Genomic DNA, 21,418 nt, shown 5'->3' with positions numbered 1-21,418 from the left:
AGAACAGCGTCGGGCGAGGATAAGGTGACATCCTGAGGATGTAGTAAGTTCAGAGGGACAAATCCTCCTCACATCACTGAAGTCACTTAGAATCAGTGGCCTCCGCCAGTCCTCTCTCTGCATCAGTCATTTTTTAGAATAACAACTGTCAGCTTTTATGAAATCATGTAAATGGTTTAACAAATAGCTTCTCTACCTTTTGGCAGCAGTTTGGCAACATATAAGCATAACCAAATTTAACTGAATGTAACCTCAAGATAACTTTAGGACAATGTAACTAAAGGCAACCAGCAAAATAGTGTTACTTATTTTATTAATAAGTGTGTGTGTTTATTAGAGAGAGAGAGAGAGAGAGAGAGAGAGAGAGAGAGAGAGAGAGAGAGTGGAAAGCAGGCCAGTGTGGTTGCGTAGCCTCGGGCCAGTGAAAGCTAGCTGTAATTAGGCCAGCAGTAAGCATTCATTAGCGGGGACCAGTCCTCGATGACTCCTCCTTATCACGTTTTACTTTTAGAAATTTGCAAAAGTTTGATAACTTGGTACACAGGAGATAAACATCACACAACTGCATATGACAAGAGCTGTTGTACGTTTAGTGGTGACGATGTCACGGTCCTAAACCCGCGAAACGTCATGAGCAAAAACTCCCTTCGCCGCACAGCCAGCTTTGCCGCAACAGCACATGATGCCTTTCGACATGTGGATGCAGATGTACGAATACAAATACTTGCTGGTGAAAAATGCCACGGGCCACGCGCCACGTGCCTAAAACTCTGGGGAAAAGCCACTTTACTCCATGTCCCCGGAACCGAGGGGATCCTCCACTCATTGCCAGACGCAGGTTGATGCTGTTCGCTCTGCCGTTGCTGCTTTAGAAACACGGCCAAAGGGAAAGTTCATGCCAGAAAACACGCGCGCACAGGAACTCCATGAGACCATTGCGCAGTGTGTGGCTGCATGACCGTGTTACAAAATGTAATTTTGATAAACATTGATTAAATGATCCGTGACCAGCTAATTTAACTTGCGACCAATCCCAGCGTCAATGCTGCATGCTGAACCAGATTCAACACTGGATAAAGCGGTTACAATTGCAACAAAAGTAGAATCGCCTGTTCAACAAGCCAAAACAATGGCAGCAGATAGTAGTGTCCCAGGATAAGCTGTGTAGCGCTGTTCACGTGCCTCTTAAAAGATTTTTTTTTTTTTATTAAAAAAACGTACCCTCACCCAAGTCCTCCCACGCCACTGCTACATCCTCCTGCACCTGTTTGTTGGTGTCGTTCTGAAAAACATCGAGCTAATTTTCCTCAGTGCCCTGAAGCCAAAGACAGCCTGTAAAAGGCTCTCTATACAAGATGCAGAGCATTAATACAGCAGCAAACAGCTATTCACTATGTAAAGATATAGTGAACTAATGTCTAACTGAGCAGAGAATGAAGTCACTCTCCCTCTGTATTGTAGTCCGAGCTTGTCTGTGCGTCGTTGATGTAGCGCATGCCTTTTATTGTATGTTAGTCATGTGAGCGGGCCCCACTGGCTAACTCATACAGCGCTTACAGCCGATAACGTCGTCCCGACCCGGAGCGTCGTCACAGAGGCGCAGCACCCACCGTTTCGGTTCCCCTTCAGGTAAACACAGTTGGCTGTCAGCACTGTTGCCACTGTTTGCACTATTATGGTCCAGCCGCCGCCATGTTGGGAGCCGTGTGGAGGTGATGAATATGCTTGTAATTCCATATTTTGCACCTCTAAATGTGTTACTGATGAACAGACTGGTGGAAGGTTGGTAGGGTTAATGATATCATCTCAGATGTGGATGTTTTCATAAGAAGTGCTCTCATGTATAATTACGATGTCCTGATTATAGGAGAACATTCTTCTTATAAAGTGTTGCTATTCACACTGCCTGTATGCATGACATGAAATTACAGATCTGTTATTTCTGATGTCACAATTAAACTTAATGTTAACCTTAATGTTGATATGGATACACTTAACAAGAACATCGAAAAAAGGTTGCTGACCTCTGCAGCTGTGAGATACAGAACAGGCCCAAACTCTTTCTTAGTCAGCAATGACAACATCTGGAATGCATGTCACCGTGCCCACTTTCCCTCTGCAGCTGAACAAGACTGTAGCACTTCCAGGCTGCCGCACATCCTTGTTCACCGCTCTCACCCTCGGACCCTCGGAAAAAAGCCACGCGTTAAATACAAGCCTGAGTGGCAAACAAGGACAATGTTATGCTATGAACTGTACTGTTTTGTGATATGAAATCTAAACTAAACAGCTTCCTTTCCTTTATTTATGACATATCAACCTGGATTAATCTGTCAGCTCCCTGTGTAGCAGCGGCTAGAGCATGACTGACTGACTGCAGCATGTAGGTCTTTGTTTCACAGATGCACAAATACACACATGCTTGTATGCACACAATCAAGTGAAAACATCTGGGGGGGAAAATCACACACTATAGGAAATAAGGACATTGTGTGTGTTTTCTGCTTGTGGGTCTTTTAGATGAGGAAGTGTGTGTCCGTATGTGTGTGTCTTGGGCAAACAGATGTGTATGTGTTAGACCTGGGCCCATGGCAGCAGACTGGGCACAGGACAGCTGTCTGTTATATAAGCAGCAGAGAGGGAGGGCTGGACGGGAGCTCACGAGGGACAGGAGGCAGCCTAAATCAGAGCCAAAGCGGGATTCTGAATCGCAATGCAATGCCATTGTTTTAGCTCCTCTGACTTTCTCAAAATCCATGGAAGCTAGAGACAGGATCTCAGGAGGGTGAGTCCAACATACAACAAGGCTCACCATAGTCAGTAGGATTCATCCTCTGGGGACCAGGAATGTCTGTATGCAACATCATGGCCATCTATCCAGTGTGTGTTGAGTTATTTTATTCTGGACCAAAGTGGTGCCATCCCCAGAGCAATGCAGGGCAGCATGGCTAAAATAACTCCGCACAAATCTGCAGCCAGAGGCAGATGGTGGTTTTCACAGCTCTTTATGTTTGTGGAGATAATGAAAGTTCATTCACACTGTATCCGCTAACACTGCCACTTTTGATTCACAACACGGCGATCAAAATAGTAAATCTGCATAACAAGTGCTATATTCATCACAAGGGATTCCAAGAATATAACACGAAACCCCACTTTTGCTGGAAATAGAGGTCATGACGGCGCACAGGATTAATGAGCCCTGGTCATCTTGTCTTCCTTCTGAACTGGCTAAATTTGTGGGTGATAACTGGCCAGTCTGATGTGTGGTGGAAGTGTGTGGGGTTACATCGCACATGTACACTGAGTTGAGCTGCGCTGCACTGGGTTTAGCTGCGTGGGGTGGGGACCAAAATGACAGAGAAGGGCAATTTCAAGCTCACAAAAATGTTCTGTATGTAGTGATGGAATGTAACTAAATACATTTACTCAAGACGTTTGTACTGGCTTACACTTCTCACTGTACCTAAACAGTTTTAAGTCACTTGTACTCAATTTCTGAATGTCAACTTTATACTTTAACATCACCATGTTTCAATGGAATATTGTTCTTTTTACTCCACTTCAAATATGTAACTGCTATGCTTTGTCTTTATAGATTCACATGGTGTCTGAAGGTCTATTGTGTTAATCACAGCAGTAATTCTACATTAACAACCCGTTCTCACTCCCAAGTCCCAACCTGTCAAATACCAACGCTTGGTCAGCGTTTCTTGGGGTCTGATACCGACACACCGAGGCACTCTTTAGCGTTGTTACGAGAAGCACCGCGCTTTCAACTCACTCCAATACAAACCCACTCAAGTCATTATTAGACAGCAACCAACGTAGTATATAGAGTGAGGAAGTTCACTCAGAGTGGATGGGATGAGAGGATGTTTGGGTCTTACAAACACAGGACTTTCACCCAGGAGACCAATGTTTGTGTCCCGTATGAAACCAAGTCAATGTTGACTTATTTTATCGTAGTTTTGTTTTATAAATTTCGAACTAAGGCCAGTTACATAAAAAACATCTGCTTATTCTAACCCAAACCACAATCTTTTCCTGAGCTTAACGAAGTACTTTTATTTTGAAAATATACAATGAATGTACGGAGTGATAACTGATACATCCAAAACTGATGCTACAGGGGTACCTAGAGGCTCATAGTTTGAAGTGTAGGGCCACTGACCAAGCGTCGGTATTTGACTAGTTGAGAGTGAGAACGTGTTGACAATAAACATCCGCAGGTGGTTCTTCCTGCTGTCTCTCTTTTCAACCTGTCCTGTTTCTCCCAGGCGTGCTGTATTTGTTGGAGCATGATGAGGAGTATGTGTTCACACTGCCCTGTGCCTACGCCCGCTCCATCCTGACCGTGCCGTGGGTGGAACTCGGGGGAAAGGTCACTATCAACTGTGCCAAGAGTGGGTACTCTGCCACTGTCACTTTCCACACCAAACCCTTCTACGGAGGAAAAGTACACAGGTAGGCAGAGAGCCAATGGTTTAGAAAAAACCCTATTTTGTGCCAAAAAAAGCCACCAAAATCCCACTCTCTCCTCCCACCTCAGCACAAACACATTCGTTTGGAGCCAAGAAATTACAGGTGCAAAATAGATTAGCACCGTGTAATTGTATAAAAACAAAAAATGATCCCAACCACTGGCATTGTGACCACAATAGAGTAGAGCCTGTGTCTCTGCGAATACTGTATGTGTCTAAGCATATGTGCATAAAGCCAGATATTATTAGTACTCCAATAACATTTCTTTCTGTATTTCAAGTGTCTTGAGTGATTTTATTTATTTGCAGCATTTTTTGTGCCTCCGCACTGGCAACAGCTGTGGCTGGAGGCATAACATTTCGGGGTTGTCCATCCGGTCCATTATTCCTGAACACCTTGAGGGAATTTCTTCAAATTTGGCACTAACATCCACCTGAACTCTGAGTTTGAAGGGGCACCCGGCTTTTAAAAGCAATGGGAGTATTGTGAGTCTGATGATGTTATAGGAGTGAAGTGCTTAATCAAGGATTGTTTTAAGGAATGTAGACTGATTAGTATCAACCGTGGTGTGATAATAGTGGGATGGTACAATGAACCATTTACAGATTCAAAGAATGAGCATCCCATTGACTTGTATTTGTCCTTGCAGATGTTCGGAACATGCTGTATTATGTGATAATTACTTGTTGAAAGGCAGCACATTCTAACAAAATATACAGGTGGCAACCTGTACAAAATGTTGCTGATAATAATAACATGGCTGTGCTCGTCAGTCACGAATGCTAAAGAACCCGCTTGTTTATTCCTCACAGAGTAACAGCAGAGGTGAAGCACAACCAGACAGGAAACATCGTGTGCAAGGCCCAGGGGGAGTGGAACGGGATGCTGGAGTTCACCTACAGCAACGGGGAAAGCAAGGTGATTGATACCTCCAAGCAGCCAATCATCAAGAAGAAGATCCAGCCTCCAGAGAAGCAGGGCCCGTATGAGTCACGGTGAGTCTTTGCGTTTCACTTCAACACGTCAAGTCTATTTTGTTCATTTAAAGTTAAACACTGCTTTAAGTGCTTCCACTATTGTACGTAAGTCGTAAGATACGTACAGCTCTGTCTCGGTGCATTATCAGTGTGGCGAGCGCAGCTTGTAGCAAACTAAAGCTGTTGCTCAGGTGCTTTTATCTTCATGCTCGACTTGGCCTTATATGTGAATGGGACCAGGGTCTCGTCAACAACTGACTGATCAGAACTTTTGCAATTAAGAATCATGAGACCTGATTTTAGTATTACTTTTAATCTATTTATTGACCCCTTCACTGTACGGTTTATCAGGCCCAATGATGATTAATGTAAATAAAGATGATTCATTCATTTGTTCATTCATTAAGCCAGTGGTTCTCAAACTTTTTCTGTCGTGCCCCACTTTGGAGGAAGAAAAATGTTCATGCCCCACTGCCACAACAAAATTGTAAGAAAATGGTCCATGTTGAACTTTTATTGAAATAACATTTTGTGACTCCTCCGTCTGTGCTTTTTCAAATAATAGAATAAAGAAAATTGCAATCACTTTTAAGTAAACCAGATTACTCCATCAGACAAAAACAATGCCATTTTCGAGCAGAGGCCTACAAATAGGGCCTGAGCTTAAGAGGTTAAGCCCATAAACGACTGTGTGGCGTAAATGGAAAATGCAGCGCTTTTAGCAGATTTCTTAATGCCTACTGCTCAATCATCAAGTTGCCGATGGCCACCCCTGATGAAGTCACACTGTTGCACATGTCTTTTAATGACGCCATTGTGTAGCGAGCTGTATTTCCTCTGTTTCCCAGGCATAGCAATGATGAGTGCTCTTGTTCTGTGTGTCCCGGATCTGTAGGCGTCTTTGGCAGCACGTCACAGCATCGCTGAAGACGGGAAATATGGACGCAGCCACAGAACACAAACACCGCCTGGAAGAGAGGCAGCGCAGGGAGGGCAAGCAGAGAGCTGCGACCAAAACCCCCTGGAAACCCAAATATTTTATTAAAGAGGTGAAGAAGAGTGCACGCCAGTGACATCCACCGTCTTAGTGTCACTAGAAGTGGCCAGTAACAGGTTCTATTGCCATTACAACTTAGTGATTTGTGATTTTGGGCTAAATAAATTGAATTGAACTGACACAATAAGAAACAGACCAGGTCAAGTAAAAGGTTTTATTACTCTATTGGGCCCTTTCCAAAGTGTTGTCAGACACTGATAATAACAAGCTGAGCCTACGTGGAGTTCCCCCGAGCGATTACATTACAACCCGTCTGCAGTGTTCTCCCTCAATACTGGACCAATTTCAGAGAATTGCTGTCCCCATTAGTCACTTAGACACAAAAACACGGGAAAATAGGTGGGAAAATACCCTTTAAGTTGAGTTGCTGTTGACTCTTTCATTCTGCATGTGTGTGTGTGTGTGTGTGTGTAGGGTGAAGGCTGGGTCTACCACAACCCTCTGTGGAAAGCTCACTGACCAGGAGCCTCGGAAGCAGCTGTCCAATCCCAGATGACTAGAGGGGAGCGATCGAGGCTGAGGGCTGGCCGACAAAAGATGCGAGGAGAGAGGGAGAGAGAGAGACTGAGAAGAGGAGACGGAGAGAACAGAACAAGTGGTACCAAAGACAGGAGGGAAAAAAGGACACACTTCCAGTCCTGTCCAATCAGAGACATGTTGGCTCAGCAGTGAGTTGAGACCGATCTTACACGGGTACAGCCACTTTTGAGATTACAGTATTACAGACGGAACGGACACAACGGGACAATTTTTTTCTGATACTAGATCCAAACCCCCCCCCTCACTTTTTAGTCGTTTGCACAAAGTACGAAACAACCTTGTCGGTCACAACAGTTTTGCACAGTTCACTGTACAGTATAGCGTACACTGCATACGTGTGAGCAATGTGTGTGTGTTTATGTTTAGGTGTACGTTTGTGAGAATGGATGGATGAACTATTTAGCCACTATGAAAAACAACCCAGGGTGGAATGTAGTCGGACTAGTTTCTCTTTTGAGCTGAAGCTGCAGCGCACTGATCTTCTCTGTGTTGGAACTCATTTCAACTTTGTATGACAGAGAGCTTTCTTTTCTTCATGAAGGGAAGGCTCCATCCTTGATCATATGGAGGTTCACTTTCACTGTCATAACATCTAATAAAAACCCTCCAGTCAACCATTATGTTACAATAGACATGGGCTGGGAAAAGAAGTGCATCTGTGCCCCATTATACACCAGCTAAATAGCTCACTGGGACATTTACTGTGCTGCAGTTTGATCCTGAAGCTGGGAAAAGGTTCTAACTTTAATGGGTCACTTCACCCATGTTACTGTGTTAGCCGGCAGAAATACTCGCTCACTTGCCTCTAGTGGTATCACTCCATGCAGGGACTTTTAGTTTTATTTGTCCAGGTCAGATGACAGATTTACATGACACTCTCACTTATTATATTTAATTTATTTATTGGATGTGGGAGAGCTGGCTCAAACCTGGTTAAAATCAAGATATGAGCGTGCGGTTTTACAGCTAAATGAAACAAAGTGTAGTCGTACAAAGTCATCTTTGCTGCTTTAGCTGTTACTTTAGCTGTGAGGCTTCACTATTTAGCCTGTTGACTTTGAATTCTGTGTCCATAAATGAGCGATTAAAGGTACTGATTACAATTCATGTTTAAATGTAAATTTTCACCAGAGTTCCGTCTTTGCTTTTTATAAGTTTGAGGGTTTGGTAAAGTTACTACAAGGAACTTTTCCCTGGTTATGAAACAGACTCAATGTAACGAGACCAGAAACTCTTTCAGCTCAGACTCCAGCACCAGGCAGCAGTGGCTCCGCCTCTTGCCAGGAGCAGAGCTGCGCCACGTTTTCTTTTTTTTTGCCGGTCCCAGCTGATCTAGATGGGACCAGCAAAGACCAGGTGGTGGTCGGGAGGATCTTTCACGTTGTCCAGGACGACCTATTTATCGACTTCGGCGGGAAGTGCCTGTGCTGGGGGACGGAGAGTAGCTGCATCTGGGCAGCTGGAACCGTCTGTTGTTTCAGAGCCTGGAGCTCACCAAACCGTCAACACCGACACCATGCTGCTGGAGGCCCAGGCCCTATTAATGGGCCCACTGGAGGGAAGGGAGGCACGGGAGAACCAGGACTCACTGTCAGAACCTGCTGCCAGGTTCTGACAAGGGACTTTCCAAAAGCTGATCTTAACAACATGAAGCTGCGGTGCTCACAGATACACTACTGCCTTCGTCCACTCGGGCCGCCAAAATCGAGACAAAATCAAAGTTCCTTGTAGTAACTAACTTGAGTTGGCCTCCTGCAGTTATCTGGCTCCTCCTACTAATGAGCTGCTCTACCTCTGACAAGGTGTGTCAAATCAAAACTCCATCACCTCAAAGAATCCAATAATATTTCTTAATATAATAAGCTTTCTTAACCCTCCAACTTTTCCCACACACTGTTCCTCAAACAGCTGCATCTGACCAAATGAAGTCACAAGTAATGGTTGATGTGTATAGGAATGCCTAAGTGTCTGCTATTTGTAACTGATAAGTGCCATACTGCACTTTGTAGATACATTTGTAGTGAGGGTCAGGACCACTGCACCAGTGTGGTGTGAAATAGTCCAGTACTTATGGGAGTACCTGACCAAAATGGATTATTGTAGTACTTTGAAGTCCAGTCCTGTGGATCCAAGTATGTGAAGTAGATGACTCATCGCTAAAACAAGCAGTCCTGAAGTATGATAATCTGTAGTATTTTGATCTGCAGCGTCGTAGCTCTAAATTATTTCTCTCTATTCTCAATCTTTGATAGAAGCAGCGTTAACTGGAGCCAGGCTCCTCCTGAAGGTTTGACACCTTGTCCTCCATCTGATCTTTGTAGTAAACAAACCTATGCAACACATGACTGTAGACCGTCGTCTCAGGGTGGGCGGGGGACTGAACAAGCTCTGTATTTGTTTTTCAAATAAAGATCTCTTATCACATCTGTCGTCTCCTGGATTGTTGGGTGCTTCTTCATTGTCTTGATTCACCACATGGTACACTTACAAAGAACAACTTGAATTCACCTACCGTGTTTAAGTTGGAACAACTTCCCAAAATGAAGTAAACGTAACATAAGGTGAAAATATTTACTTACATTTTTAAGTAAAATCAACTTGTCCGATTTTACAGTCGGGGCAGGCTGTTAAACATAGAGAGGTGAAGTACCAGTGCAGTACATAATACCAGTAATTCAACAGTGTGAACATACTCTAAGTAAGTTAAACTCAAAGGTTAAAGTTGACATAGTGCAGAATGACACACTTCATATTGTTATATGTACATACTGTATATGTATTATATTATTGGATCATCATTATTATTGACACATGGAGCTACTGTAATGTTAACTATTTTAGTACACTGTTCAGTAGTTTAATCCATGACAATACATTAATACAGTCTGTCAAATCTGAAGCTCTAAAGAAACTCATACCTGTGATCATATACACGTAGAGGAGAAATATGGTGTACATGTATTGAGAACCTCCTGGGTTGTACATCAGAAAACTACTTGAGTAGATGTATTTACTTACTTTTCACCACTGAGCATAGATAAATACAATATAAGACATGATCTAAAGAGATCCATAGCACAGCACTGACACACACACGCGTGTGTGTCAGTGCCGTGCTGAACACGTGGAATAGTGGAACACCTTCACTTGGCGAACAGAGAAATGGACACTACTGCCATTGTGTGAAAACTGCATTAATATGTGCACGCTGCCATCTGGTGAGCAAACTGAAACAGCACCATCGGCAGGAATAAGAAAACACTGAAAGAGTTCCTATGCCAGGGACCCCGACCTTGACATCTTAGCTCCATCCATAAGGGGAGTACGCCTGTGAAATGGGGGGGAGGGGTGGGGACAAAGCATTGTGCAGCAGGAACAAGCACTTCAGTTTGTGTGAAGCACATATACTCTGCAAAAACTTTGTTGGACCTCCGAACTGCTCCTCTCCTATAGAGATCCCCTCTCACAGTACACTTGAGGCATATTTACTTCATACATGGCTGAATTACCCACCAGAAATGTGCAACTGGCCCAGGACCCCAAACAAGGCCCCAGGTGTCTGTGTAGCAAAACGTTTGCTGTTGTTTGAATAATTGCTTATCTGTATATATTAGACACACGGAGCCCATTACCTCCTTTACACACAATACACAATGATATGATGCCTCCTGGTGAGGCTCTGTGCATATATATATATGTCATACATTTCTCCATTAATAATTTGTCAGAAAAAAAACATTTATTTCAAAATGATATGGTTTGCACAGCATAATGTCTGTCAAATAATTTAACTGCACAAATGTGTTGACTTTCAACTCTTTAGTGAATATTAGTGAACCACAGAGAAAGCTAGGAAGTGCTTTTATGTCAAGAGTTTATATTGGTTTTTAAACGACTATTCAAGGGGAAGAATGAACTTTCACACTTAGTGTTACAGAGAATGTGACATTCATCACTAAAGTGTTACCGGCAGCATCTTAATGGTGATTATGTTCCTCATGCTCTTTGCACCACTTTCATGAGGTTTTTCTTATGTATTTGTTTGTGTGTGTCTTTTACTGCCTATGCATTTTATTTGACTTACAAACCCTTAAAACCCCAAATTCTCAAATCAGCTGACAGTGAAGTTTCAGATGAGTTTCTCGGTCCCTCTGTGCTTATTGTGTAAATAGAACCAAACCGGAGAATTTAAAACTGTGCCTTTCAGATATGCCACGAAGAAAATGTGACAATTTCATAAATCATCCTTGATATGATTAATTTATCAAATTAATACACCAATGCACTGTATTCCACATGACCACGAGGTGAATCACCCCAGCAAATGCACACATAAAGCATTACCTGATTAAAGAAAAAAGGCGACTGTGCTTTTTTCCATTTAGTTTCACATTACAGATGCGGCAAGGAACATGTGTTGTCTGGATAGGAACCAAGTGATTGGAGTCGTTGTCACTGTTCTCACGTCCTGTTTGATGTGTAGTTGTATAAATATATAAATGAAAAATAAAAGAATGGCCTGGGTTGCAATAGAGAGATTGGAGGCTTTCTCACGGTTGCCTGCTGGTTGCTGTGTAATTCTTAAACATATAAATGAAAGATGAATCATTTTCCTTAACATGTATTTAATCTTGGATTCTCAACAATAAATTAGATTCCAGCAGCCCGCTGATGGCCTTTTGCTGCATGCATGCTTAAGCCTTCATACATATAAAGTTGCTTTTGCACACAATGTAGTTTCTTTCTATCCAAGACACATGAACAACCCTCCTGCGTAAAATGCTGCAGTTACCGTTTGTCTGGTCCCGACGGAGGGCTTCACATCTCTGTGGGAAGCAGCAGCAGCGATGGGGTTAGTCCCCTCTCAGGTCCTCCTACTGTGTGGGTCAGCTCAGCTTACCCTCTGCATCACAATAGATTGCCCAAACACAGAAGTGTCTTGCCTCACTCAAGCAGCAACAGCTAGTGTTCCTCCACAGAGAAAGCAGCCGTGATTTATAGGGACTGGATACAGATGTGGGGCAGCTCACTGCCTCAGTTCTAAATAACGGTACTTATGACAGCTGTTATTTATGGGCTTTATGGTTCATGGGATGTACTCTGGAGGAAAATGTATATTTTTTACTGTAAACATCCCTCCCTTCTGCCAGTGGGCTTTGAAATGAGATCTGTTTGTGGCAGATGGGGAAACAGGATTGTTTGGTATCACAATGTTCTATCTCCCATTGTTTTTTGGATCATAGCTGGATCTTCTCTGTGTCTGTGTGGGTTTGGTGGATTAGAAACTCTAGACGGGTCACAACTAACAGTTCACTTTAACATACTTCTTCAGAGAAAAACAAATGCGATGTTTGATTTGAGCCACAAGTGGTCAGTGCTGCCCCATTTTATGCTTCTGATGAAAGGTGCTGCAAAGGGGCATGGGTTGTTATTGTTTGTTCAGGGTATTTAGGGGCCGTTAGTGCAGTTTACATTTTATAATAAAGAATTACACAACTAAGCACAATAGGTTTGTAAAATAAGGATTTTAATTCACCACTATTCAGGTCAAAAATAATGACGAGATGAGCACAGGCATGCAACCATCAAGCTAAAATAAAATGTAAGCAAACAGTAGCTGTGATTAATAGTTCTTACAATAGAAAACTATATGGGACAGAGTGATGCTGAAAAATGAATACATGCACAAAAATATAATGACAATGAAGAAAAAAAAGGAATACAAACAAAACTGATTAGCAAAGTTTTGACTCCTTTATTATAGTTGAACACACAAAGCAAATTGTTTCTTGTGCTCTGTTCAAGTATGCTGTCAGTTTACACAATGTGGCTGTTCAACATGTAGCCTACTGCACCCTCAGAAAACAGAGGACCAGTTTGATAGCACCATTATGAAAGGCACAATAAAATAGGATTCACACACACACACACACACACACACACACACACACACACACATTATTGTATTCTTTAAAACAAGGACTAAAACTGTAAAAAAGACAAAAAACAACAGTAAGTAGCTAATATCTGCAACTCTGTCTGAACAGGGAGAAATGCTATTCCATGAGCTTTCTCTGAAAAGATATCTGAGCTCTTCTCTTCTTGCCACTGGGTGTGGAAGACTTAAAACATATGCAAACAGAACACAACTGACAGTTAAAGTAAAAATCATACCATAGCATTTATAGTTATATGTATGGTTAGCATTAACACTAAAAAGTGTGTTACAGACTACTGAAAACTAGATCCGGTTCTACATGATGCGGTAGTTTGGTGTATGCACCAAAAACGTTGTCATTGCAATCTTCCAAAAATGGCAAAGAAGAAGAAAACACTACAAATTATATCATATTAAAAAAGAGTTTTGCTGACAATAGTTATAGCCTATGAATGGCCTCAAGAAGACAGAATGAAGTTCTGGTTTTACACACAGTAGATTTGACTTTATGCAGCATAAAGTACAACATATACAGTCGCGTATGTTGACACCTGTAGCATTCACCAGACACACGAGAAGTAGTCAAAGTGTTGGACTGTTTTGATCTGTGGAGCGAATGTGGTCAAATTGGAGCTTTTCTGGAAAGGTGCCATACAACAGCAGCAGGGGGAAAAAATCAGTGGCGTGTCCCCAACAGCTGGTTTACATAGAAAACAATGAGTGTCGGTGTTTTGAACCCACATAACAGTTGCCCATTGTGCAAACAATGGGCAACTAAGCATCAGCCATCACAGAAAACATGTCCCGCTCTCTATTAAATACCTTCATGTGCCGTGTTTGTACTACGTGCTTGTTGATGCTGTGTTGCACCAACAATATGTGTTGATTGTGATGGAGAAAAAAGAATAAAGCCATGACACAGCTACATGTTGGTTGTCCTCTGCAGGCTAATATGACAAAGCATAGGAAGTGCCTTCAAAAGTGACCCATGGTTCAAACAACAGCCATCTCCGTCATGTAGCAATATGGTTTTCATATATCCCTAATGAGATTTGGTATCACATCACATGACATGTAATCATTGACAGTTTAATTAAGGGCTAATATATTGACAACTAAATTGACAGAGGTAATAGCCTGTTAATACCCTGGTAATAAGCCTTGTTACAATATTGGGGATTCAGTTCGGTTACCAGACAAAGATGAGGCACAAACAGGAGGGTTATAATGGGGAAAGACATCTCAGTAATAACATTGTAAAACTAAGCATCATCTAGTTGTATTAGGGAAATATTTTCTCAAAAAATATTGGGGTAATATCAGTGAAATACCGTCATAATTACAAGAAAACAACAGTCAAAATTCTCCTTCAAATGTTGTGATTTCGTACTTGGAAACACAGATGGTGGTTTTGTCATAATAACCAAGAATCAGGGCTGGAAAATACAAAACATCTGTATCTTCCAGATATGCTGGTAAAGGATGCTGTCCTGTTGTTTCCCTATTGTTAACAAGTTAATGTTGAGATATTTGTTTCCCTGCTGGGATGGTCTTCCTGTTATTCTCAAGTTACTATGATATTATCTTTATTATCAGCAATATATTAACCAGGTTATTGCCTCTGTTATTACCAGTGTATAGCCCCAATGTTACCCTGTTGTTCCAAAGATATTATCACTTTATTATCATGTGATCTCTGGTAAAAAAGTTGTACCTGATATATTATTTATTTATGGAAAACAACAATCATAACTATGCAGACGACACACACATCTACATAGCTATATCATCAGGGGACTATAATCCCATACAAGGGCTGGGTAACTGCATTGAACAAATCAACAACTGGATGTGCCAGAATGTCCTTCAATTAAACAAAGATAAAACAGAAGTAATTGTTTTTGGTACCAAGGACCAACGATTGAAAATCACCGCTCAGCTTCAATGACTGATGTTAAAAACCACAAACAAGCCAGAAATCTAGGTCTACCTGAACAGCCTCATCAAGACAATTACAAAATCAGCCTCCTATCACCTGAAGAATATATCAAGGATTAGAGGACCTGTGTCTCAACAGGATTTGGAAAAACTTGTCCATGCATTTATCTTCAGTAGACTGGACTACTGTAACGGTGTGTTTACAGGTCTCTGTAAAAAGTCAGTCAGAAAGCTGCAGCTGATTCAGAACGCTGCAGCTCGAGTCCTCACTAAGACCCCTTAGGTCGTCTGGGACCGGTCTACTTTCTGTTCCCAGAGTCAGAACTAAACATGGAGAAGCAGTGTTCAGTTGTTCTGCTCCACATATCTGGAACAAAGTCCCAGAAAGCTGCAGGTCTGCTGAGACCCTCAGCTCCTTTAAATCAAGATTGAAGACTTTTCTGTTTGCTGCTGCCTTTAATTGAACTAGATTCAATTAATATATTAATCAATTTCCTGCATTTCTGCATTTTACTACTGTTTCTACTACTTATTTCTTACACTGTTTTTTTATGTTTTAATGACTGTTTTTATTGTTTCAATGAATGTTCTTAATTGTTTTTAAATCTCCTTTTCTTTTGCCTTATGTTTTGATGCTTTTAATGGTTTTATGTGAAGCAATTTGAATTACCTTGTTGTTGAAATGTGCTATACAAATAAACTTGCCTTGCCTTGCCTAGACAGCTATGCGTCCGTGTGTGTGCGCCCGCGTGTGTGTGTGTGTGTGTGTGTTTGTGTGTATTTTTATTACTCCCCATGTGTACGGCTCAGAGCTGTTGGCTCCACACATGAGACAAACCATTGTGAGTGTGAATAGGGCTCAATAGCAGTGCAGGGGATTAGCATTAGAATGGTGTGCGAGTGCTGGAAGGCCAGTACTTGGTTTCTGTCACTGCAGCTCATGCTCTCTCCCCTCAGCCCTCCGCTCCTCCACACACTCCGCTCTGTGAGCTCCGTCAGTGGCGCCTCTCTCCGACTGCTTGTCATCTTCCTCACCTCGACCCTCCTTGTTCTTGTCTCCCCGCTGGCAGAAGCTGGTGACAACATGGAGAATCACCTCACCTTCCTGTACTTCGCATATGGCAGCAACCTGCTGAAGGAGCGGCTCCAGCTCAAGAACCAGTCTGCTAAGGTCCACTGCGTGGCCAGGCTGAAGGTACGGTCTGATATCAGGAGCATCAATATTCTGTCCCACGTGAGCTGTGCATACTTACAACCTTTTTCTCCTTTTCAGGACTATAGATTGGTGTTTGGGAACTACAAAGGCCTTGCCAGTGACCGGTGGCACGGAGGTGTGGCCACCATAGAGCACAGCCCGGGGGACGAGGTGTGGGGTGTGGTGTGGAGGATGAGCATGTCTGATCTGGAGTCTCTAGACAGGTAAAGTTCTCACTTATCAATTCCTTTAATGGCCTCCCCTGGATTGCTGTTCCTGTGAAACTGACCTCTACCACTTGTGTGTTTTCATTTGCGTGCATGTGTTCTCAGTCAAGAGAATGTGACATTAGGTGCGTACACTCCCGTGGAGCTATCGGTGAAGACGAAAGAGCAGGAGCTCAACTGTCGTACCTACAAAATGAACAGCTGTGTGTACGCCCCACCATCGCCACAGTACCTGAAGGTAAGACCGCTTTCTCTGCATGCATGCTTGTGGGCTCGGAGTCCTTACATCTAATGGAGAAGGGATTCTTTCTGGCATTTCACACACAGACAAAATAGAACACAGATCATAAGATGATAAGTGCAAAAGTGCAGTTTAGAAACTGTGCATGTGTTGTGAATGCCAAACAAGTTCTTCAACCCTGAGAATTTCATCATTCCTAACATTTTAGATGATAAGGCTGATGTTATTCTACATTTTTTTATTGCTAACTATTCCCACATAAAAACCCAAACCAACAATGTGTTAGTCCGTCTTCAAATACTTTCTGACTTCAGTGGCACTTAGCTTAAAGCCCATTGATTCCTACTGAAGATGCAAAACTTTAAAAATGGCTCATGAATACATAGTTTTATGTTTTAAAAAGGTTCAGGCATTTCCTAAAACAACAGGTCACTGTAACTATTGGCAAACATTACCGAAATAGGAGGAAATAGTGTATTTATTGGGGACTATTTTCAGTGGTGGCAGAAGAGAAGAGAACATTTATTAACGTAAAAGTAACAATACAGCAATGTATGCTTTTATTCATTATTTCCCTCTGAAATGTAGTGGAGTAGAAGTATGAAGTGATATAAAAAGCACAAGTACTTCAGAATTTAGAAGTAGGCCTACAGTTCATGAGTAAATCTACTTTTCTCAAGAACTATTTTCAGCTTCAGATTAATCCACATTTGGTGCCTAAGTGAATACTTGGGTCAGCAGGTCGGTGTGTATGGGATTGAGTCAAAATAAACTACAGTGTGTGTGTGTGTGTGTTCATGGTTACGAAGGAACATGCCAACAGAAGGGCTTATTGATGTGTTTTTAACAACATAGAGCTCTCTGGCACAGAGGAAGAAGATATATCAGGCTTTGATATACACACACTACTTGTTAGGAGACAGTCACTGCTGGCTTTGGTCTAGTCGTGGAAATTCTCGATAAAAAATAAATACATACACTCGGTTATGTATATTATACACCTCAATAAAAACAAATGCAGTCTAATACAACAGCCCTGCAATAAATCCTTCATGAAGGTTCAAATGTTCAGCTTTTGTTGAAGCTGATGATTTGACTGTATGGTCATTTCGGAGGATGCAGTTTGTGGTGCTCTTAAATTGACAGGTGTTTCTACTATTTTGTCCACCCCATTAATATCAATGAGGGGAGGCTGAATAACATTAGCACCTTGACATTGGACAACATCAGCATACATATTACCCAGCGATCATCATTGCATATCTGTGTATCAAAAATACCAAAGAAACTAAGAAATGTATAATTTCTTTGAATAGTTTTTATATGTAGAATAAGCATATCATTTTGTTATAGATTGCTACTGACTTTACCAAAAAAAAGAAAGAAGCCATGAAGGTGATGAGTTTTCCTTTTTCAAGGTGGATACAGCAAATGACACCATTCATAAATCAACTGGTTTCTTGTTTGAACACAGGCGTATTTCTGAGGTGAATCCACCCCAAGAGCCTGTTCTCTGCTCAACACATTGGTGGAGGCCCTTCTCTCTCTATGGGCCCTCCCATTCCAAGGGCCCCCAATGCATCCTCACTGTCTGCACTGACTTTAGCTACGCCCCTGTGAGGTGCTACATTTGCAATCTGCAACAATGAAAACTATGATACCATCTTTGCATTTTTGAAGTAATTTTCTGCAGAACTTTATAATAATATAATTATAATCAGTCACCCGTTAACGACATTATAAACCTTTTACATTGTTTTTAATGGACCTATGTGATTCTCTGTGAACGTGGTTGTTTGAATGCCATTGTTTTGAATCAGGAAGCTAAGAGAAGATGATCATGAATCAGCTCAGGGGCATCATCACCTATTCACTCCCATCCCATTTCTCTCTGTGAAGCATCTGGATCAGGAATCGGTCTACTCACAGCCCTCATCACCTGACCATGTGATCAACGGGTCACAACAGTCAGGACACGCCCCCTCTGCCATGCTACGTTTTACAGCTCTGACAGCTAGTGAGCTAGAGCACCAGACTGTTCTTTTGCACATGTGAGAGCTCCAAACATGCTTGAGGGAAAGGCAGCGTGCGGTCACGGCTTTGTCTTCTATAGGGGTGCATGCAAGACTCAACTCTACTGTTCCCTCCCTCTGTTATGCTGGGCCTCGTCCCTGTTTGAGCTGCTAGTGGTTCTCAAAGTTACGGTGGTCTTTGGATACCGACATAGTGTAGCTCACGCGGCTGTTATACATATACAGAACAATACAGCGTCCAGTACAGTACAGAGGTGGAAAGACTATATTTACCCTCTGCTCAGTATCTGCTTGTATAATTCATTAATTCAGAAGGCCTTTACTTTTTCAAATAATACTTTGTTCTCTTACATTTAACCAAATTGTGACTTTGTAATATCCTCCGATATCTGACCATCTGAACCAACTCAACACAGATGAGTTTCAAAACATCCACAGTGAGCTGGGAGGAAACTTGGGGATTTGTGGCTGTTATTGGTTATAAAGAGAGAAAATCAGGGACTTTCTTCATGGACAGTCAATGTATTCAACTCCATCAACCACTGCAGGTGATCATGATGGGAGCAGAGCAGAACGGCTTGCCAAAGGACTACCAGGAGAAGCTGAGAACAATCAAGACCAACATGTATGAGGGTCCTCTACCCATGATGGCTGAACTGGAGTGGGCCAGAAGGAGAGCCAAAGAGAGGGCCAACCACCGTTCCGATGCCTGATAATCCAGCAGAATCCAGGTCCACTTTGTACTAGGAAAATCCTCATAACACTGTATTCGACCTACTACTGTGGCCTTAACAAGTTCACCTTAACTAGCTGATTAATGGCTAATTTGGCTAACCTTAATTCCAGCAGCCTGGTCTATGCGCGGCCACTGTCATCCACTGATAGATTACAGCATTGATGGGTCTGTGATCTAACCTGAGTTGCCTAAACAGATGAATATAATACTCACATTGTGACAGTATAGAGGTGTGAGATCCACCAGAAATGTTGCGTGATTACATATCACCATAAGGAACAATAACACAGGTTATTTTCTTCTTGGCTTCACCATCGTGCCTTTATGTCTTTTGTGGTTGAAATATAAGACTACCATATTACAATGCTTGTTTCTTGCTTGTAACAAGACTTTGAGTAATGGACAACTAAAGTATTCCTTAGTTGGCCAAACCAGCGTTTTTGTACCGTTGTGGCATGGTACTGCAAGTAGAGTATTGCAGAGTGATTTGTCACTTCTGCCCCACAGTACCAATCTACAATAAAATAACTGCCTGAAATGATAGCAGGTATAATGTTTTTACCTAAATAAAACTAGTTAATAAAGTTAGTCACTGCTGGTGTAATATTTGTGATGCTACTTGTCATTTCCCACATAAGGCAACTGTACCATTGTGTAAAACATACATTAAAGTAGTTTATGTCAACAACAATGACACAACTTCTACCTTGTCATTTCACTTAACTAAACAATATGATAGAATAAGGGAATCTGCTCAAGACTGAAATGAACACACTCTCTGTATTCACTTTGTACATAGTAGCTTGCCACACATTTCTCTTTGACATTTCTCAGTTAAAATGACTACATTACCTGCAAACTTGCCTTTTGACCTTTAACCTTTGCAATGTTTAATAACATTGTTTGCTCTCTCTCTGATGAAAGAAACCAACAAACCACTTGTAACTGTTGGTTTTTTTTGTAACGTCATCATACGCTGCGACCAATGCTGAAACGTCAACACACAATCCGACCATTGGTGTAACGCTATTACTCAATCCGACAAATTGTGTAGTCATCACTTAATCCGACCAACAGTGCAATGCCATCAATCAATCCAACCAATGGTATACCATCATTACTCAGGCACTCACTCAGTGACAGACTAGCTGGATAGTATGGAAGCTAATATATTTAGTTTAATATTGGTTAGTTGTATCACCATATTCTCCTGAAGCAGCAGACAGGCATCAAGTGGCCAGATGAACTTCTCTGGTTGTGGAAGCTACATTGTTTGTGGATTTTGGGAATGAGGTCAAGGAGGACTACCTAATGTTGGCCTTCAAACGGTTCAGGCAAACCATCAGAAAATGAAAAGACTAAAGTAAAATGAATATGTAAAATTAGTGCTGGGCAAAGATTAAAATATTTAATCGCGATTAATCGCATGGATTTTTTGCGCCGCATTGTTATGGCAAAGTTCAATAGTGAATTCAAAAGTAGTGTATTGCGCACTTTTATTTTAAAAGTACTGCTATATGAACAAAAGTGCAATAACATTTGGTTCAGGAGATGCAGGTAGGATGTTTTATACTTAATGTGAATATAATTCATACTTTTTTGGCATCTTATTCTGAAAACCGGATGTTCGTCTGAAGAAACCGGATGTTGTCTCACGTTAATGTTTCCGTTAACTTTGAAAGTCCTTCGCTCGCTCCCGATCTGTGCCGTTTAAATGCGTTTACCGTGAATTTCAGCATATAGGTGCACTAACATGTAAGTGTCTGCTGAGTTGACCACGGAGATCTGAGTGTCTGCTGACTTTACCGCAGTGATGTCCAGTAGTCTCCAGGGAGAGCAGCTTCTCTCTTTATTTCTGACCCCCCCCGACCAGAAGCGGTTACAATAATAATAAATAAAAAATACTTACCTGTTTTTTTGTTGTTGTTGTTTTTTAATTATTATTATTATTATTATTTTTTTCCCATCTCAAAAGGCTCAAGGACATACACACACATGTTCACACACACACACACACACACACACACACACACACACACACACACACACGT

At 41.8% G+C, this 21,418-nt stretch overlaps 2 protein-coding genes across 5 annotated transcripts in view; both read left to right on the top strand.

Moving 5' to 3' along the window:
* LOC116395079 (oxysterol-binding protein-related protein 10-like) overlaps nt 1–9,431 on the top strand; it is a 54,408-nt gene extending 44,977 nt beyond the window's left edge. Inside the window, exons 9-12 of the mRNA XM_031868610.1 lie at nt 4,281–4,467; nt 5,298–5,480; nt 6,358–6,511; nt 6,934–9,431. Of these exons, the coding sequence (XP_031724470.1) occupies nt 4,281–4,467; nt 5,298–5,480; nt 6,358–6,511; nt 6,934–6,978 (569 nt within the window). The 3' untranslated portion in view covers nt 6,979–9,431. The remainder of the gene's footprint in view (nt 1–4,280; nt 4,468–5,297; nt 5,481–6,357; nt 6,512–6,933) is intronic.
* Nucleotides 9,432–12,006: 2,575 nt separating this feature from the next.
* Nucleotides 12,007–20,058, top strand: ggctb (gamma-glutamylcyclotransferase b). 4 transcript variants are annotated; one of them, XM_031868670.1, is made up of 5 exons: nt 12,007–12,109; nt 16,009–16,130; nt 16,209–16,354; nt 16,463–16,595; nt 19,180–20,058. In XM_031868670.1, exons 2-5 carry the CDS (start codon nt 16,020–16,022, stop codon nt 19,342–19,344), a joined length of 555 nt encoding a protein of 184 aa, XP_031724530.1. In that variant the 5' UTR covers nt 12,007–12,109; nt 16,009–16,019; the 3' UTR covers nt 19,345–20,058. The 4 variants fall into 4 exon arrangements, with proteins under 4 accessions (XP_031724530.1, XP_031724529.1, XP_031724528.1 ...); XM_031868669.1 differs by having other exon boundaries at nt 16,006–16,130; XM_031868668.1 differs by having other exon boundaries at nt 15,893–16,130.
* Nucleotides 20,059–21,418: the final 1,360 nt, after the last annotated feature.

The sequence above is a fragment of the Anarrhichthys ocellatus genome, unplaced genomic scaffold (genome assembly GCF_004355925.1).
Source record: "Anarrhichthys ocellatus isolate YVR2014 unplaced genomic scaffold, GSC_Weel_1.0 scaffold43, whole genome shotgun sequence".
In the NCBI taxonomy this organism is placed as follows: domain Eukaryota; kingdom Metazoa; phylum Chordata; class Actinopteri; order Perciformes; family Anarhichadidae; genus Anarrhichthys; species Anarrhichthys ocellatus.
This window is presented reverse-complemented; position numbering and strand designations above follow the sequence as displayed.